Here is a 21,640-nt window from a genome sequence, read left to right as displayed (position 1 = left end):
ATAAAATACATATTGACAAAGACAACTGAACTGGGACCAGGGAGATTTGATTTGGTGTGAGAAAGTCAATTCAATGTGATTTTGTTAAAGGGCTCCTGCAGGCAAATAAAAGAGTTTAAGTAATAAAGTACATAAAGAGATGTTTTACGAGCCAGTCTAGTCTCATGGCAGGCACACAATGCCATGTAGCAAGAGAGGGCCTGGCTCAGGAGCACTACTGCTGGATTCACATTTCCACACAGAAGATGTGGCATGGGTATGTTTAGGAGGAAGAGGGTCACAAAGATGGGGGGGTGGTCTTTGAGAGATGAAGAAGAGAAGGAAATATGAAAAAGCAGCAAGTACTGCAGGTGGATCAACAGAATAAAATGAATCATCACTAGGTTTTATTTTAAAATTATTACCCAAGTAATAAAGTAGAGACTCAGTAACAATCATAATAAGCAGAGGCTGAGGGGCTGAGGGGTAGGAAGAGATCTACAGAAACTTTCTGCTAACCACCAGCTAATGCATGGAGTTCTTCGCAGTCCTTGAATTTGGAGTGTGTGCGGGTGGGTGTGTTTGGGTATATACATAAATATGTATTTGTATGTATATATATATATATATATATTTCAATAAAACTTATTCCCTTTGTGATCCCATATATTTTATTTAAAAAATTGTTCTAAGAAGGGATTTAAGGGCTTCTCTAGACTGCCAATGGGATGCGTGACATAAAACAAATCAAGAATCTGTGATTTAAAGAAAACACAGAAGATCTCTCTCAACATTGTGGCAGTGGTAATGGTAGGGACCAGATTGAAAGATGATTTCATTTATCTAAACCTATGCTTTTATTCATATTCTCTAATTATACTGTATGATTTGCCCCAATATGTTTTTTTTTTTTCCTCATTGTGCTTTTCTGCTTGCAATAACACGAAGGAGGTTGTGGTAAAAGGCAAATTACTGATCTGGCGCAAGTCAGTTTTAGAAACTCAGTCATGTTATGGTCATTCATTCTGTGATAGTACGTCTTGGGGACATCAGCCCCAATTCAAGCATCTGCAGAGACAACTGAAGAGCAATTTCTGTGGTGACCACTGGGGTCTGAGTGGCTAAATTAACAGTACTTCTTTTTTTCCTGGTTTCTTTTAACTGAAAAGAAATAGTTTCCAGAGTACACTACTAAAGTCTCTATTCAACTTTGGGAGTGCAAATGAGGAAAAAGGTAAAGAACAGGAAGAAAGCCTCTCCTATTCTACAAGTTATCAGGGAGGATGAAGAGTGGAAAATAAACTCCAAGGAGGAAGAAAGGAGTAAAGAAGATAGGCAGAGGGAAAGTTTCTCCCATACAGAAAGTTAGATGGTGGGATTATGTGGCACATGCAAAGAAAAAGAAGGAAACAAACTGTTGGAGCTATGTAGGAGGTATAAAGAATGGGGGTTGGAGGTTAGAGGAGAGTTGGATTATCCCTAGAAGAAAGTTTTTTGTGCTCCAAAAGGAGATAAGTGTGTCATTAGGTGAGAGATCATCCAGTAAGGTAATGGTAAGAGGAAGAAGTGTTAAGGAGTGGTAGTTTGTGACTCTCTGATAAGGGATATTGAGATAACTACTTAATGACCTGACCCAAGCAACAGAAGATAACTTCATTGTATTTCCAGGCTATAATGGAAAGCCTCCTAAGAAATGTCAAATATGATAACCACTACCTAGTTCTAGAGAATATATGAAAAGGAGCATGAGGATGATGAGTTCTTGGTCCTAGACACCTAATAAGAACTGGCCAAAACATCTGTGTCTAGAATCTTGCCAATAAATAATCAAGAGGTCTTCCTAATAAAAAGGGAGTTGGGGGGGGGGGGGAAGACAATTGCCCATACAGATTTGATAAGCCTAAGACCAAAGAGAGTAATAGGAAGGAGAATAGCAAAATTCATAGGAGGCAATAGCCAACAAGAGAGCTAACAGTAAAATCCCTGGCTTCATCGGTCTGTATAAAAATGTTCAAAGTATGGGTAATAAAGAAGGCAACCTAGAGATTCTAATTCAAGGCAAATTGGATTTCATAGATATTAATTACTATGATATGATAGGTTCAGACTCATGACTGGAATATTCCTTCTCTCTGTAAGTGTATGCTTTATCCAAAAGGAGCATAGATCAAAAAAGGGTGGAATAGCACCACCTATTCAAATGTACTCATATGGGATAATTCAAGAAAACAAATGGTGAGTCTTGGTGAGGAATATTTGGGTGAGTTTTAACAGAGGGAAAATTATAAGCAGTATTGTTGTGATTATATATTGGAATACACCTAGAAGGAAGAATTAAATAATGATAAAACAGGTAACAAATCTATCATAGAAGCTTAATATTATAGAGATTTATGTTTTGTATGTTTTCTTTCCCCAATTCGATTTTAAGATCCTTGAGGGAAGGGACTGTTTCTTTTTCATGCTTGTATCCCTAGCACTTGGCACAGTGCCTGACACATAAGCACTTAATAAATGTTTATTGATTATTGACTGAGTTAAGAGAATTCAGCTATCCAGAGAATTCAACTATCTCTCACCAAAATCAAAGTGGCTGATAAATGTATGGATTAATGCTCATTTAGTTCTTGGAAAGCTTAAAAAAGTGATGAAAGGAGCTACTATTCTGTACCCTATTCCAATAAACAAGGAAGAGTTGGCTGTTGATACAAAAAGATATGAAACTTAAGGGCAAATGAGCATTCTACCATAAGATTCCTAATAGAAATGTAGAAGAAATCTGGGCATGTAATCTAAATTTAAAGAGATTAGATTTGGAACATCTGAGAGAAAAGATATGTAAGCGCCAATGTTCTTTTTTATTATTACAGAATTTGGACAAAGAAGGATGCCTGAGAACTCTCAAGAATTAAATTCTGATGGCTTTTGAAGAAATAGTTCTAATAAAGAGGAAAAGGGAAATTGAGTAGGGAAATTTCCAAACTTATTTTTTTTAAATGTAGAAAAAAGCAATGACCAGTAATTAAAGATGGATAGAACAGAATAGCACAGTCCTATAAGAATTGTGTTAGTACTCCCAAGGTCTAGATCATGCTGCAGTTCTTGACCAATATTAAGGACAACAAAGAAGAGATAGGTTAACTATTCCTGGTTGATGGAGAATAATCTCCTTGGAAATACTCATAAGAAAAGAACACAAATCATTAGAAGGCAATGGAACCCTGGCATAATGAGAAGATGGCTAGGTCCCATCAAGTGTACCTCAGTAAATTTAAGTCAATAAGCCTAGATGTATGACAGTCTAGGGTACTAAAAGAACTTGTAGAAGTAATTACTTAGGGACTGTAATTTTTGAAATATCTTAAAGGAAAGGGTAGCATACATCTGGAAAAAGGGGAATGTCTTTTTTTAAAGGAAGAAAGTAAAGTCTGCAATCTGAAAGTGAGAGATTGGCATCTAGTCTTGGCAAAATTCTAGAAGGCCTTGGTAAAGGGATGGTTTGTGAACCCGTTAGAAACAGAAGCAGTGGTCACTAGAAGTCAGCATGGCTTCATTTGACAAAAAAAGGAGTCATATGAGGCTAAATCTAATTTTTTTGCAGAATAAGTAGACTCTAGTAGACTAGGGTAATGCTGTAAATATAGCATATTTAAATTTAAATAACTGTATGAACTGATGCAGAATGCAGTAAGTAGAGGCAAGAAAACAATATTGTTGTTTGGACATTTTTCAGCTGTGTCTGACACTTCACGATCCCATTTGGGGTTTTCTTGGCAAAAATTTGTCCTTTCCTTCCCTAACTTATTTTATAGATGAGCAAACTGAGGCAAACAGGATTAAGTGACTTGCCCAGGGTCATACCTACTAAGTGTCTGAGGCCAGATTTGAACTCAGGAAGATGAGTCTTCCTGACTTCAGGCCCAGATTTCTATCCATTGTGTCACCTAGCTGCCTACATAGTAACTACAACAATATAAATAAAAAGAAATGACTCACCAAAAACTTAAAAGTAAATGTAACAAAACTATAAAAATTACGTGGGACTTGAATGAAAAGAAATGAGAAGACACCCTCACCTTGTCCCTTCGTAGAGGTGGGAGGTCCACAGGTGTTGCACATTACATATTTTTAGACTTTTAAAAGGAGAAAAGGCCAGCTAAGTGATGCAATGGATAGAGTGTCAGACTTGAAGTCAGAAAGACTCATTTTCCTGAGTTCGAATCCAGCCTCAGACACTTACTAGCTTTGTGACCCTGGGCAAGTTACTTAACCCCATTTGCCTCATGAGCTGGAGAAGGAAATGGTATACCATTCCAGTATCTCTGCCAAGAAAACCCCAAATGAGGTCACGAAGATTGGACATGACTGAAAATGATGAAACAACAGCAAGAAAGGGAAAAAAGTAGAGGCTGTAAACTGTAAGTGAGAGATTGATGTCTAATCCTGGCAAAATTCTAAAAGACCTTAAGACACTGATGCATTGATCAGTAGTGCTGACTGCTTGTTTTTTTCCTATCTAAGAAAAATTGTCATACAGGATGACTGTGAGAGAGGAAGGAGAACAGATACATGGGATAATACGGTAATGAAAAAGACAAAACAGCAATAAAAACTTATTTAAAAAAAAGTCAAAATCCCCCAAATTATTACTCTCCTGGGTTACACTGAAGGACAGAATGTCCTGAATGAGAACTCTCCACTCTCCTGACCAGGCCACATCTAGAGTTCTGGATTTACTTCTTGGCAACAGAAGGATCTATATCAACTAGATTGCTTCCAGAACAGGACCACCAGGCCAACAATGAAAGATGAAAGAGCACGTTAAATGAGGGCTAGGTTGAAGAGATAGTGGATGTTGAACCTGGAGAAAATATTTAGAAAGGACATTATAGAAGTATTTAAATATGTGAAGGGCTGCAATGTGATAGGGGGATTAAATGGATTCTGCCTGGAACCTAAAGACGGTACTAGGAACAAAGAGTGAAAATTAAAAAGAGACAAATTTAGGCTTGAAGAAAGAATGGATTATAACAATTATAATTGACAAGAAGTGGAATGGGCTGCAATTGGAGATAGTGGGTTCCCCATCATTAGAGGTCTTTAAGCAGAGGCTAGACTTCCACATGCTGGGGATGTTTTAAACGTAATTCTTGATTAATTACAGATTAAATTAGATTACTCCTAAAGTAGTTTTTAATATTAAAATTCTTTCTCCCCTCCTTTTTTTTGGAGACTTGATTTTACCACTCACAGGACAATCTTAATACTGATCAACATGAAAGGTTTAATTGGATCTGTTCTTCCAACCTGGCCAGTTTGCCCCTCCTTAGGCAGCCTGCTGCCAATACCTGGCCAAGATTCTGTGGGTATATAAAAAATCTTCATTAAAGTGGGCAGCTCTGATATAAGACAGTTCTTATCACTTCTATGTTAAAAATTAGTGGAGGAACACACTAGCATTCTGCAAGTGGCATGGAGAGAACTGTCATTTGACTATATGAAAAAGACTTCACATACAATGGGAGTTTTTAGATTAAAGCAAACGTGTTATATATTATCATTTCTGAACTTCATAATAATTCTCTGATGTAGGTAGGACAGGTATTAATATTGTCATTTAACAGATTTAAAAAAAAGAAGTTTTAAAAAGTCAAGCAAATTAGCCAAGGTTGCAGAACAAATAAGAGTGAGGTCTCAGACCCAATGCGTTGATTCCAAATACAGTTCTCCTTTCACTACAGCATGTTGTCTACTTAAGAAAAATTAAAGATCCATCTGCTCTGATATTAGTATATTTCTGACAAAGCACAGGGAAAAGTCATGGTTGTGAATTCTAATCTCAGATCTGAGGCTCTTTTATTATTTATATTTATTTTAATAATAAGTTAGTCTCAGTTCTTCAGGTCTCTGTTTCTTCTTTGATAAGTAAAGTGGCAGGGGGTAGCGTGAGTGGGTTGTGGCACTAGACTCAGTCCCCAAGATCTTAAATTCTATGATGCTACAAATACATATTAAAGGACTACATTACCTGGAAGCCGGATATATGCCCTGCCCTCCTCTTCACCACCGCAGCAGACTAATTCTTGGCTCACCACCTGTCCACCACAGCACTGTTGCTGATAACCATCATGCAGCACCCCAGCACAGCAGATCTGGTTTCCTGAGGTAGAGTATGGGATGTTCTTGCAGCAAGAATCCCCAATGCCAACTGAAACCCTTTGGTGTTCATCATCTAGACAGCATATTTCGCCTGTTGATGTAGGATAAAACCAAAAATGGTGAGGATTAGAGACATCTGTCTCTTTGATGTCATGATATCACCTTGAAAACAACAAAGACATTTCCCAAATCTCTAGTGACAGAAAGGACTACTATCTTGCAGAAACTGTAATACAAAAGAAGTAGCATCATCCTATTGGGGTTACAGTATCACAACATGATTTTTGAGTTGCAACTTAAAGCAACAACAACAACAGCAATATTTATTTAGTCTCTTCTGTTTGCAGGACATTATGCTAGACACAATCCTTAGTCCATACCTTCATTATGGAATTTATAGTCTAGAAAGGGGATATGATGAAAACACAGGTAAGAATAATATAAAGTATTACAAGACAAATGAATTAAAGAGTTATAAGATAAAATGCTATGTGAGGCAATGTATTATAATGGATAAAGTACCAATCTCGGAGTAAGGAAAAACTGCCTCCAAGTCCTGCCTCTAACACATGCTGGCCATGTGACCCTAGGCAAGTAAGATCACCTCTCAGCACTCCAAGAAATTCTCTGAAACTGCAAGTTATAGAGAAAAATTCATTGGTAGAATGTCTTTGCTCACCAGGGATTGACTATATCAATGACATGACAAGTCTAGTTAAAAAAAAAAGTGGTTCATGAGTAAAGTCAGTACCAAATAAGGGAATGATTTCTAAGAGGAGGTGATATTTGAATTCGGCTTTAAAGGGTAGGCTTTACTGAAATACAGTTATCAAATTATATTTAAAAAAAGTTCACAGACCCTTTACAAAACCATCCAATTCAATCCCAATCCACATTGGTTAAAATACTAAGGAAATGCAAGGCCCTGTCTTAGGTTCTGGGGATACAGAGACTAAATTAAAAACATTTCCTGTCCTCAAGGGATTTTCATTCAATTATGTGACTACAGTATGTTCAGAGATAAGTATATACCTAATAGCTAGAGGAAGATGTACAAGTAAGAGATTCAGAAAAGACATTCCGTAGCACAATGCCCATTCTTTGAAGAAAAGCTAGAAATTATAAAAGTAAGCAAGGAGTATAGTCAATGCATGTGGACATTCAAGGCAAAGGCACAGATAGGAGGTGAAGTGCCAAGTTTGAGAAACATTTAGCTGCAGATCACTTGGGCTGAAATGTTTATTATATAAAATGTGTGCAACAAACTTAGGGATATGTGTAACAAAGAGAAAGAATAACTTGAGAAAATTTTTCTTTGTTCAAGCAAACCTGAAGACTTTGTATTTTATCCAAGAAGCAACAGGGAACCACTGAAGTTTGTTGAGCTGAACAATGATATGGACAGACTGTGTTATAGGAAGAATATTTTGGCATCTGCATAAAAAGAAAGATTGGAGAGGGAAGAGACTGGAAATAGGGATTTCAGTTAGGAGGGTTTTTTTTTTTAGCAGTCTAGGTGAGAGGTGATAAGGGTTTGACTCAGGGTGATAACTGAATAGATAGAATAGGATAGATGTGAGAGATATTATGGAGCTCGACTAATAAGACTAGCAACAGATTGGATAGAGAAGGATGAGAGAGAGGAGAGAGTAGAGGTGTGGTAAATCTGGATGACTAGAAGAAACTCTAGGTTTAGGAAAGTTAGGAAACCTTAACAGCAATTAATTTAGTTGGTGATATGGGACTGGAGTTCAAATGTGAGAATAGGGCTTCTGACACACAGACACAAACACAAGAATATATACACTTAACACACACGTACACACATATACAAGTGCATGTGTGCAATACATATGTAAGGTGTCTAGGGACATGTGTATGTACATATGTAGATGCACATGTAACATACATGTATATATGCACTGTATACCTGTTTGCATATAATACATACCAAAATGCATGTGTATGTGTGTGTCTGTGTATGTGTGAGGTGTCAGTAAAGAGATAATAATTGAACCCAAAGGAGCTGATAAAAGCATGAAGGAGGGTAGAGAAAGAAAAGGAAAAGAAGCATTGGGTGATATCCACAGGGCAGGATATGGTTGAAGATCTTACAAAGAAAACTGAGAAGGGTTGCCCACACATGTAAGAAGAATACCAAAAGAAAGAAAACTCATGGAAATTCACTGAAGAGAAAGTAACTATGAGGAGGGTACAATTCCCAGTTTTGAATGCTGCAGAGGAGTTAAGAAGCATGGGGATTAAAAATAGGCCATGGATTTTGGAATTAAGAGATCAGTGATTACTTTGGAGAGCGCCTTGAGGCTGGAATCCAGAAGTGAGAAGAAGAAATGAAGGCAACATATGCACATAACTTTTTCTAGGAGTTTTGCTAGGAAAGAGAAGAAAGATAAAGTCCCATAGCTTGAGGGGATGACAGGGTTGAATCGAGAAAAGGTAGTGAATGACTTGGGGCGTGTGTGCATATTTATCCAGTGTTTGAAGCATAGAATACAATAAGTAGTATAAATAAGGCACCGGGTAGTTGAGGGCCTTGAATGCTAAGCAAAAACATTGGTAAAAATTATTTGAATTTTATGTGGAAGGTGTAGTGAACCGAACACTAGCCTGTACTTTGAAGACGCACCTTCTTTCCTTTGTAATAAAGACTTTTTATGATGATAGTGAAGTTGAAATGTGTAAGCTCATTACTGTATAAATTGCTAAATTTGCATGTTCCATTTGAAGAGCTTAGATGAAACTATTAGTTTGCTTGAATTTTAGCAGCAAGGGAAACTAGTTTCCCAGACTGGTAATCTTTATGTCTTTAGCATAGGATGCAACAGAGTGTGAGTACTGCCAACCCTGTTAAATAATGCTTAGGAATTGTGTATGCTTAGAGCATACCATGTATGTATCTTTATCAGGTAAAGGCAATAATCAACACAAAGGCAAGAAGAACTTGAGTATGAAAAGATATTCATCAGTTTAGATACTTGAGCCATATTTCCCTGAATTCCTCAGAATCTAATTTAGTTACTGATGGAAGAAAGACCTTAATAACAGGGAATGAGGGTTACATCAATGGGAACTAAAACTGATTTTTTTAAAGGGCTATTAGACATAAGATACAAAGGATCATTCACCTTCTCATTAACCTCTCAAAATGGGATCCATTCCAAGCCAGGCTTGAAAATGTTTTCTCTCTGAAAGCTACCATGCATTCTTACCAGTTAATTGTTATCCTTATCAAAGAATGACCCACATTAACATTTAACTTGGGGTTATTAGCATATTTATATAAAAAAAGGAAAAATGACCAGCATTGTTCATGCTGGTGTCATCTGGTATAAGGTGTGTGTGGGGGGGGGGGGGGGGAGAAATTAAAGGGAAGGGGAGGTAGAAATTGAAGGTGTAAAACACACTGAAATAAATATTATTAAGCAAGTTTCTGATAAATCTACAGATTTCAAAATGCCTTCTCAGTTCTCAGCCTCAAATAGGCAGAACACTGATGCAATCTGAATTGCTTTCAGACACAAGATGGTTTAGGTCACTGTGCTTTCTTTCCTGGTGTAAACAGTGTTAAACTAGTTAACATAGACTATTGGATGAGGATAGAGGTCAAAGAATATAATCTCACCATTTCGGTACATTGAGATTAATGAGACTGGCAAAATGCTTTCTCTGATTCTTCCATGTGATGGCATTTTCTGATGACATCATGCTAGGCATTCTAATAGTGTGATATATGAATCACTTTACAAGGAACTGGAACTTGGGGTATGCTGAATGGTTTGGCAGAAATTCAAAGGCCTCAGAGCAGAGGGAGTCTGTGGCAACCCATGGGCAATGCAGTTTCTTTAGCTCTTGACCTGAAAATTACTTGCAAAGAGGTTTGTGTAACTAACCACCTAATGCCAAATCTTCTATGGGCCTTCAAGGTCCATTTAATTATTGCTTTGGGAGTTTCAAGTAAATAAGATTAGGGGGGAAAGTACTTTTAAAATAGCTTTCTTTAAAATAAAAAGAGAAATTCTTCTTTTGTTTCTGAAACTGACACTTTACCTTAAGGTTAAGAAAGGTTAGAGAAACCACTTTGCATAACACCTCACAACACTAATAGAAGTAATCGCTTGTTTTGAGGGAGGGAGGGAAGGAGGAAGGGAATTTTTTGGAGACTGAAAAAGTTAGTTGTGAATTGTAACTTCTCTGCAAATTTTCAATGTGATATTGAACTAAATGTACTAACCTTCAGGCAGGCCCCTTTCTTAGGAGAAAACTCAGGATAATTCAGAAAGAGGTCTCCCTTGCCCCTTACTCCTAATTCCTGACCCTGTAATTATTATTCTCTAGTGCTATTTAAATGGGAAAAAACAAGAAGAATAGTCAAATACTTCTAGTATATACATTAATTTCCTGAAGGCAGTATATATAAGAGAAAAAAAAATGTATAAATAGTCAGATGACTTGTGTTCTAATCTCAGGTCTTCCAGAGATATGACTTTGGGCAAGTTACCCTATTTGGACATCCCATTTCCTCAAGGGTAAAATAAAGGATAATCCAACAAGAAAGAGGAATAAGGGAGAACTTGCCATTGGATTTAGCTACTCCTTAGCACATCAGTACCACAAGAAATAAATCAAAAAATGCACTCAAAAAAGAAAAAAAAAGTCACAAGAGGGAAATTATTATATAAAAAAAACAAACTAACAATAGTCATGTTAGCTACTTTTTGCTTTTAGCTCTGCCTACCATTTCCTTGTGCTCAGAACCCTTTGATGCTTTGGCAATACCTAATGTTAGCTCTTGAATTATCTATTTGACATTGTTTTGGCTAGACATGTGTCCTCCCCTTCCTCTAGTGAATCAAGATGGAAAAAAAATGTTCAGCTATTATGAAACACGGAGAAATCCAACACTGTAGGACTTTTAATGTTATGTAGAACAGTACTGAACAGAAAGGAAAAGAAAAAAAACAATTAAAAAGTTAGATTTAAATCTAGTTACCGATGCTACTCATAGTAAATCCCTCAATAAGCATTTATTAAATCATATGTGTCAAGCACTGTGTTAACACTCTAATACAAAGAAAGGTAAAAACATGGTGATAACTTTAAAAGTCATTTGATTGTGGAGGTAACGAAAAGCCACTAGAGTTTACTGAGTAGGGCAGTGACATAATCAGACTAATACTTTAGGAATATCACTTTGGTAGCTGAGTCAACAATACAATGGAGCAAGGAGAGACAAAACAAGGCAAGGCAACGAACCAATCAGAATGAAATTGCAGTAGTGCACGCATGACATGATGAGGATCTGAAACACAGGGGTAATTCTATATGGAGGGAAGGGAACAAATGATAGGTATCAGAAAAGTAGAAATGACAGAACTTGGCAACAGATTACATATATGGGGTGTATTTGAGTGAGATAATGAGGATGACACATAGATTATGAGCCTGGATGATGTATGGTCCATGGTGCTCTTGACAATAATAGGAAAAGGAGGAAAAAGACAGAGCTTGGGAGGAAAGATAACAAGTTCTATTTTGTACATATTTGAGATGTCTATGAAATATCTACTTCAAGATGTCCTATAAGCAGTTGGCAATTAGAAACTGAAGGTCAAGAAAAAGGTTAGGGATGGATGGATAGATTAGGAAATTGTCTACATGGATAACTGAACCCATGAAAGCGTTTGAGTAAACCAACTGAAAGAGAAATGGATCTTGGACAGATTCTCATGAGACACCTAAAGGGAACGACCTGTAGGAAGATTCAGCTAAGGCAGCTGAGAAGAAATGGTCAGATGAGTAAGAGGAGAACCAGGAGGGAGTAGTGTCATTAAAACTTAGAAAGGAGAGAACATATCCAGGAGAAGAGAATGGTCAATAGTGTCAAAAGTTGCACAGAAAACCAGAAGGATGAAAATTAAGAAAAGTCTATTAGATTTGGTCATTAAAGATTATTGTTAATTTTAGAGAGTTGATGTTTCAGTTGAATGGTGGAGTTGGAAGTCAAATTGCAGAGACTTCAGAGAGTAAGAGGAAATAAAATGAAGGTACCAGTTGTATATGGCTTTCTTAAGGAGTTTATCTAGCACAGGGCAGAGAGATTGAGGATAACAGCTACTGGAGATGAATGGACCAGGTGAGGATTTATTATGAAGGAGGAAAATGTAGGCATGTTTGTAAGCAGCAAAGAAGCAGCCAATATATAGGAAGAAAATGAAAATTACTGAAAGAGTAGAGATGATAGAGGTGGGTATCTTCTAGAAAAGACAGAATGGAATGGAAGCAAGGATACGTGTAGAGTAGGGATTTTACTTGGTAAGGAGAAGGGCTACCTATTCATGAGAGAAAGGCATGAAGGAGACAATATTTGTAGAAAGCATGTGAGTGAGATGAGGTGAGGAGGAGAAAAGAGAAAACTCTCAGTGAGTAGCCTTAACATTTTTCAGGCAAATATGAGGTAAAGTCCTCAGCTGAGAAGGTGACTAGGAGACCCACAGAAGGTTTGAGGAAGGTAAGAAAGGTTTCACACTTCTTGCTGTAGTTATTGGGATAATGAATCCGTTGGAACTATAAAAGGATTGTGTTGCTTCATTGAAGAGCCAGTTGAGATAATGTAACATAACTTTGTAGTGGACCCAGTCAGCTTGGTTTTATGGAAGTTGTTCAACTTTGGATCTTGGCAATACATGACTGGTCACAGGAGAAGGGGATAAGAGACTTGAGTGTAGAGAATAGTGAAGCACTGAACTTATTTATCAAGGGGTGGAGAAATGGAAAGGAGGAAAGTGCAAGTAGTGCAGAAATGATGCCATGAGAAAGGACTAGAGAGATCTGAGAGGCAGTGTGCATTGTGGATTGAGCAAAGAATTTGGAATCAGGTTGATGTTCTGCCATACTTATAAGTTGCTAATGGGTGGGGTCATGACCTTTCAGGGCTACTTCTACAAAGTGAAGATTGTACTTGCATTATCTACTTCATACCTTAAAATGTTATGTAATGGGTTGCTGTTGTAGAAAGAATTCATGTTCAGTTAATGCACTGAATGAATAACCCAGGAAAAACCTTCTAACTCTGAGAATCCAGAGAATCCAAATTCTCTGCTTTCAAGAAGCTGATATAATATTTCAGTTTTACTCTTTGATTTTGTTCCAGTTGAATATTTGTAAAAGACACACAAGGTAAAGACAATTTCTCAATTAATACACAATAGCTATGTCTATATTGTATTATGGTGAAACTAACTACTATGGTTAATGTAATAAAAAATTTAGTTATATAATTAGTTATAAATACAAACCAGTTGTATACGAATAGTTTTTACTCAACTAATTTGAGTAATTTTGACCAAGATCTTTAACCATTGAATTGCTCAGATGTTTTGGCATCATGTTTGGGGTTTTTTGTTGTTGTTCAGTCATTTCAATCGTATCTGACTCTTCATGGCACCATTTGGGGTTTTCTTGACAAATATACTGGAGTATTTTACTGTTTCCTTCTCCAGCTCATTTTACAGATGAGGAACTGATGCAAATAGTGTTAAATGACATGACCAGGATCACACAGCTAGTAAGGGTGTGAGGCCAGATTGGAACTCAGGAAGATGACTCTTCCTGACTTCAGGTCTGGCACTCTAACCACTGTGCAACCTAGCTGTTTCCATGTTTGGGATACAGTTTACATTAATTGGGACTTGGAAAAAAAAACATTTCATAGTGGGTCAAATGCTAGATTTGCAATCAAAAGATACGGACCAAAATTCTGGATCTGATACTTATTGGCTGTGTGATTTTGTGAAAGTCATTTTATTTCTTTAAGGCTCAGTTTCCTTAAGTAAAGCTGGGATAATAATACAGTGCCTAGTTTGCAAGTGTGGTGTTTAGTATTACATGTGATAATATACATAAAGTGCTTTATAAACCTACAAGCTTTATGTAAATAGTTGCTGTTATTATAATAACTCTAATTGTCATTCAATATACATATTTAGGACCCTTCCTAAAGAGTCTTAAAAACTTATCAAACTCCCCTCTCCCCCAGCAATTTTTAATGCTAATCAGTCTTGCATCAAGTAGATAGAAAACACTCATAGAAAAAACAAATCAACATTCTCTACAACTCTGCCAGGACAAATAGTGTTACTTACAATGTCAGCAAGGGAGGGGATATTTGCAAGACTGGAATAGACCTTTCCTAAATAAACATGCAAACATGGTAACACTGTTTAGGAATGCATTCTTAAGTACCATCACTGGACAGTTTCTGTGTGGTTATGGCTTATGATTTATAAACACAACTAGATGTTAGTTCTCTTTCTTCAAATAAAGACAAAGGAGAACAATAGTGAACTAGGTGGGAAATCCATGACCAAGAATTGAAAAGAAAATCTCTATGAGAATTTATTTTACTCTTTCCCTGTTGCCCCCAAAACTGCACTCTTTTAACCCATCAGTATTCTGCAGCTCTGTAAGATGTTAAGATGTTGAGAAGGTGAGGAATAGAATTGGTAAGAGGCATTCACTGATCTAGGCATATCCTAGAACATCCCGTTCCAGTGAAATCACAGGTCTAGCCTCTATCCCTACACTACTAATAGTAGTAATGTCACTAATATCCTGTATGGAACTGACAGTTCCATTTCTACAGCCATGAGCTTGGCAGTAGGCGAGAGGAGGGAACAAGTTCATAAAGCCCCCTCCACATTATAGCATATGCCACCACAGAATTGGAAAGAACAAATTCAGCAATTATCAGTGAAATGAGATGAAGAAATGGTTGGTGCCATTTTGTTTTGTCTCTACAGCAAGGATTTCTTCAGAGCAACTAGTTGTGTCAATAATAGTCACCTTGATGTATTTCATTGTATTATTTAACCCAAATGAAGTATATGTATTGCTCTGGTTATTATGTACAATTACATGGGTGGTCTTGAATGAGTCAATTAATACACATATTGTGGAAGAGGTAGGCCCAGAATTTGATAAGAAGAAGAATATAGGTTGGGCTACATTCGGAAAACTGAGCTGTAGTTTTAATGATTCCAAACTGATCCCTGACAGACACACATAAAAATCAAGCTTTGAGACACCAATAGTCTCTAATGATGCTATTTGGCACTAAATCCTATGCCAACATGATAATCAAAGAAGCAAAATTATGACTTATGAAAATGAACAAATGAATTATGGAAAGACATACAATGGGTATAGATAGAATGCCAGAAATTATCAATGATAAGAAGTGGAATAAAAGTACCATCAAGGACACATACATTTGGAGAAAGATCAGTCAGTCGTGAGAGGAAAGCCAGGGATAGCAGATGGACAATCTGAATACTACTCCAATATACACAATTGCTAAATGACCTAAAGGGAGACCTCCAGGACCTTGGTTAAATCCTGTATGGGGGATTTTTAAGAAGATCTGAGCAAGAATGATAAAGGGTGAGAAGGCATTGAGGGATTCCAATCTTACTCACTTACAAAAAATGTTTATGCTGATGAGGTAACATATCCTTCAAAGTATTTGAACCTAGATACAGTTACATGGCATATTTATCCCAGCTCCTTATTTCTCCTTTTCAAAGTCTTTCACACATTTCAGTAAAGCAAGAAGAAATGGAATTAAAATGAGGAGGACAGGCTACATGTTATTTGCTCTGGTTTCATGTAGAGTTGTTTAAAACAGCTGAAATGGATCAGGGGGCGGGGAAGGGGGATTCTGGTAGATCCATAGAATTTATGGATCCATTTGCTTTTTCTGTCCCACCATGCCAAAGATAATTGATTAACAAAATTGTTTTCTCACCTGGGAGGACTCTGGTATAATACCCTGAGCAGCACTGATGTTTCTGTTGTATCTCATGCATGTAACCACCACAACACACTCTGGATGAATTAGGACGAAATGGAATATAATTATCCTCACAGCAAACATAATCAGGTTTGAGGTCATAGAGAATTCCATCACAACAGACCTGAAAGTATTTTTAAAAATAAGAAATGTCAACTAAACATATTGGTACTATCCCATAAAACCATACGAATAACTTTCCCATATGCCCTTGATCAGAGTACAGGGGAAAACTAGGGATATAATAATGCAACTTTGTTAAAACTGGGGTTTTTCCAACATGATTAGGATTCAATAAATGGCATCTGATAGCACATAACTTTTCTATTAGCCTTCAACTATGCTGCCCTAATAAAATACTCTATAAATATGAACTATCTTTTAAATGTTTTTGTCTTCCTATGTAGAGCTGATTTAGATATGTAGATGAATGGTTCTCTTTAATACTCTTCAATAAAAAAAATTAATGATTGGACATTTAGTACAAAGAGTCTCTGTAACTGTGGAAATCATGTTTCATTTTGATGTTTAGGTTTCTTTTGTTTCATTTTAAAATGAAAATGAGTATTGTTCTTATAACCTTATTTATAACCATAATCATCAGACAATGTGGTCTCAACATAGAAAAACTTCTATAAATTTGAGTATACAGAGCACAGGGCACCAATTTTTTTAAAAAAGAAAATTTACATAGAAATGAATTTTGAAAAGCTCTTTTAACTCTGGATTTTCTTTAGGTACTGGGAAGGAAATTATATGCTTGAATGATCAAATAATTATTTGCATACTTACTTGTAGGCAGAAAGAATAACATACTGTATACATAACAAATCATGCTGAATACTCACTGAAAATCTCTACTCTGCATGGTTTATTTTAATTAGAATGTATGCTTCCTGTGGCTAGATGAAAGATTCATTTGACAGAAAACTCTTGTTTTTAAGTGTTGTTGTCCATTGCCCACCTTTTGCTCATTGTCAACTTTAGTCTACAATCCTTGAACTCTACTGAAGTTCATCACAGAAGCAGAGAAATATGGCATTTGTTCCCATCTTTTTAAAGACAGTGTCAGTTTGCATGGTATCTTATTTACTCCTAAAAAGTTACCAGCACAAATATTATAAGTTCTCCAATTAAAAATCCAAAGCTGTACCTTTATAGGCAGAGGCAAATAACCTAGGCAAATTAATGAAAAAAAAATCATATATTTTGAGAGTTGGGAGGGACCTCATTGGCCATCTAGGTCAATGCATGCATACAGAAAAGGAATCCCCAACATGGCATACTAATAAGGGGTCATCTGGTCATGGCTTGAAGACCATGTTTTATATCTTTCAGTGAAGATTAGCTCAGTCTCAATGATAAATTCAGGGATTCCTCCCTTTAGCAACATGTCCTTTTTTTTTGCCTATTACAACTAGATATTATAAGTTATATAGCTCACGTGTGTAATTTAACCAGGAACATAGAAACTCATTTCCTTTTGTTTCTATTTACCCTCCTCAAAATCTATATTTATGATTTCATTTGTAGGAAATCCTGCTGGGGAAATTCCCTCCATCTACATAGACAGGTAATCTGGGTATAACTTTTAACCTTAGAAAGTCATCAAGTCATTAAGATGTTAATTGACTTGCTCAGGGTCAAGCAGAACAAGTGGGCTAAAGGCAAGGATTGAACACAGGTCTTCCTGACTCTAAGGATAACATTCTATCCATTATAATATACTGCCTTTCTTTTGAGAGCAATACAAAACAGCATATCCCAATGGAAGCAGCTCATTGTTCAAATATCTATGTGTGTGTATACAAATATATATGCATATGTAGTATATATATGTCCCTATTTAATCTAATCAAAAGACATTTAAATTAGTCTTACTAATATACACTGTCATTTTTAATTAATTAATTAATTACTTTTTGGTTTTCAACATTCACTTCCACAAGATTTTGAGTTCCAAATTTCTCCCCATCTCTTCCCCCCCACCCCATGATGGTGTGCATTCTGATTACCCCTTCCCCCAATCAGCCCCCCCTTCTATCACCTCCCCCATCACCTTTCCCTGTACTTTCCTTTAGGGGAAGATAGATTTCCATAACCAATTGAGTGTGTATGTTATTCAATCCTTAAGCCAAATTATATACTGGAATTCTTGACCTGGTTTGATATCAAACAGAATTGCTATCTGTCTTCAAGAATCATATATATATTACTTCATTCTTGGGATTATGGATTTAGAACTGGAAAGGAAAGAACCAATTCCAAATCCCTCATTTTACAGGTAAGGAAACTGACACCCACAAACAGCTTAATTCCTTGCCCATGGATTCAGAGGTACTGAGTGGCAAAAGTAGGATATGAAGCAGGTCAACTAGCTCAAAATCTAGAACTCTTTCTACTACAGTATACTGTTCCTTAACCTTCTGTATTTCAATTTTCTTCAAAGCTTTCTATTCAATATTATGTCCGGTGATACTGAGACATTAGATGAATAATCCGCCATTCTGCCTTCAGTAGAATCAACCAAATGTTCCATTTCTTTTAACAACATATGTAACCTACTACTCTTCAAATAATTTCTGAATCTATTATTATGCAGGGTAGCTCCATCATCTGTAACTTTTAGTAAATTATGAAATGCACTTTTTTTTGGCAGCATCGTTAGGATCATCACAAGCTATTTGTATTGGTATTAAGCCCAAAGAATTTGCATTAACAACCTACAATATCAAATGTAATCAGGTAATGCTAGGAATGTGATAATAAGCAGGAATAAAAGCAAAGACAAACAACTGGCTTTCTCTTTTTCCTAACTCCAGGAATGAGGTTGCATATAATGATAATGATAATGATAGCTAACATTTATATAGCACTTACTACGAGCCAGACACTGTGCTAAGTGTTTTACATTTATTATCTCATTTGAGCCTTATAACAACCTTAGGAGGTAAGTAGTGATATTATTATGCCCATTTTGCAGATGAAGAAACTGAAGAAAACAGAGATTAAATGATTTGCCCAGGGTCACACAGACAGTAAGGATCTGAGGCCAGATTTAAGCACAAATCTTCCTGATTCCAGACCCAGCATTCTATCTACTGCACCACCTAGCTCCCTCATAACAGTGTGAAGCAGTATAAGGAGTTCTTAGAGTCCTATTTTCTAGGAAGCCACCAAGGATGGGGCTTGGATAATTTCTTCTTTTGATTCCATTGAAGAAAGTGGTCTAAAAGTCCAATGGTAGGAATTTAACTGTGTAATTTGGGGACGTTGACATGGAAAACTTTTTGAGTTGCTGAAAGACACCTCTGAGCCAAGAGTAAATTAAAGAAGAACGTGGGGGGTTTAGGTAAATGGATAGGACGAGCAAGTTCTCTGGGGGACACTAAAACAGGAAGTTCCTACCCTTCAAATTCAATTTCAGAGTTGAATGTCTGAGATAACTGAACTGGAATTTTCCATGACTGGGACTGAGACTATTGGTTTGTTCTCTAAAAACCATATTTTCAAAAAGTAGCATTTCCATTGACTTCATAAGGAATTCTACCAGCCCATGATGAAGAATCTAAGTTTAAATGCCATTTCATACACACTCACACTCACACACACACACACAAACATATATATACAAACACCCACATATACACACACACTTTCTTCTACATTGTATCCAAAATGTTCCAGGATTTGAAATGAAAGTTTTTTTCTTTTATCCTTTTCTCTTTTTATTTTATTTATTTTTTGAGAGGAAGGGAACATGTATTTTTGTGAAATGTTTGATGGCCCTAAAGAGAGCAACTACAAACAATCGTTTCTTCTGGGATTTTGGTTGGCTTACTTTAGTATCTTTCCCTCACTGTATCTGTGTTGTCCTTGACCCTTAAAATACCCATAAGGTTTTCTTTAGTGCATCACTTAAAAATGATATCTCTTTATATTGCAATGTAACTACTGAATTATAGGTAACAGCCTGGTGTGATGTTTTCTTTTAAGAGTATTGGACAGTATTTGCATACATGAGTCTCATAAGGGTGATTTAACTTGTCTCCTTTTCATATCACTGTATTATACCTGCATCTCCTCTCTGCAAATGATAGACTATATAAATTTTAGTTGTGGTGAGACAGGCTATGTTCCTTTTTTTGCTTTTAATTTTTTTAAATGGATATAGTTGTAGTTATGTCATGCTCTGTCAGATAAACTATTTAATTTGTAAATAACTTACTAAAAATCTCTATTCACATAACATTAAGTTTTAATAGACATTTTCCAAAATACTAAAAATCTAGGTCTGAATAACTGAATAAAATTGGAGGTGAGAGGAAACATCACAATACTTTAAACCCAAAAATACAGAGATGCTTAGATCAATGCCATGTGTTAACATTATGCCTGTGGTTATTAACTTTTCTTGGTTCTTCCAGAAGATATCTTCCTTTAGAGTCAGAGTCTGATACCTCATCATTGCATGGAAGTGACTTTGGGTTTATAAAGGCTCAGTCAACTGAATGAAGTTCTGGCAAATCCTAGTAAGTTGAAAAGGCTTCAAGAATGGTCCAGTGGTGAACTGACAATAAAGCATCAGTTTAGCTACATTTTTTAAGGTTTAGCTTCTAAAAGGTGGCCCCCTAAGTGATACATTTTTTTTTTTTGCCTACCACAACTCATTAATTTATCTAGTAATTTATGGATGGCAGTGGCAGTAAAGGGAGCATCTGTAAAAATAAAACTATAATTATTTGGAACTAAAGAAGTGTCAGAAGGTATATTTTCAATATTACATCCTCATGTACACAGGCCTTAGGCTTGCTACAGTTAAAATTCTCTCTCTCTCTCTCTCTCTGTATATATGTATACACACATACGTATGCACCTGTATATGTAAATTTAGGCATACATAATTATTACATTCAGTGTGTTTGGAAACATAAAGATTGTCCAAAAAGTCTTGGTGAGATTTTATGGAACCACACTAACTTTTAGGACATCCTGTACATAAAACCCTGATACGCTTCATAAATGTGAACTCTTACTATTATGATTACTTTGGAAAAGGGCAACTGCTTTTTCCAAATGGCCAGTACTTCACTAAATCTACTGCCTAAACTTAATTTTGGCCTTGAAATTATTCTCTAGAATTTCCATTAAAAATAAAATCAACTCCTGGCCTAAGTTATTCAAGTTGGTGTTGATCAAATTCACTGGACAATTCTTTGACTCAGCAATACACTTTAGCACATGATAATATACAATCCCTTCATAATTTTCACCTTAACAGAAAGAACATGATGAAACAAAATAATAGAGGCACATGATATGCAGCATATATATGGTTTTATGTTACTTTTATATTTATAATTCCTTTTTTCAGAGATTAAGTGTACATTTTTATAATCTTTCCCCTAAGTAATGCCCAGGCCTTGGAAGATACAATGTTTTATTATATAAAATATCAGGGTGAACATGTTAGATTTTCCAAAATATTAAATACCTAAGCATAATACCAAATTTTGGGCTCAGATGGAAAAAAACAAGCTTTTGCAAACCTTCTTGGATGATAACTAATTGCTAAATCTGTCAGACACAATATATTTTGATGTGAATCACTCAAATAATTCACTCTCCTAATTA

At 36.1% G+C, this 21,640-nt stretch overlaps 1 protein-coding gene across 1 annotated transcript in view; it reads right to left on the bottom strand.

Moving 5' to 3' along the window:
- Window positions 1-21,640, bottom strand: part of USH2A (usherin) — a 944,914-nt gene that overhangs the window by 214,941 nt on the left and 708,333 nt on the right. The window contains exons 48-49 of the mRNA XM_027871555.1: window positions 15,962-16,130; window positions 6,008-6,229 (exon numbers count right to left, since the gene is read on the bottom strand). Coding sequence (XP_027727356.1) covers window positions 6,008-6,229; window positions 15,962-16,130 — 391 coding nt within the window. The remainder of the gene's footprint in view (window positions 1-6,007; window positions 6,230-15,961; window positions 16,131-21,640) is intronic.

This window comes from Vombatus ursinus, unplaced genomic scaffold (genome assembly GCF_900497805.2).
Source record: "Vombatus ursinus unplaced genomic scaffold, bare-nosed wombat genome assembly UNPS02014798.1, whole genome shotgun sequence".
In the NCBI taxonomy this organism is placed as follows: Eukaryota; Metazoa; Chordata; class Mammalia; order Diprotodontia; family Vombatidae; genus Vombatus; species Vombatus ursinus.
The sequence above is the reverse complement of the archived record's forward strand: the minus strand, read 5'-3'. Positions and strand labels throughout refer to the sequence as shown.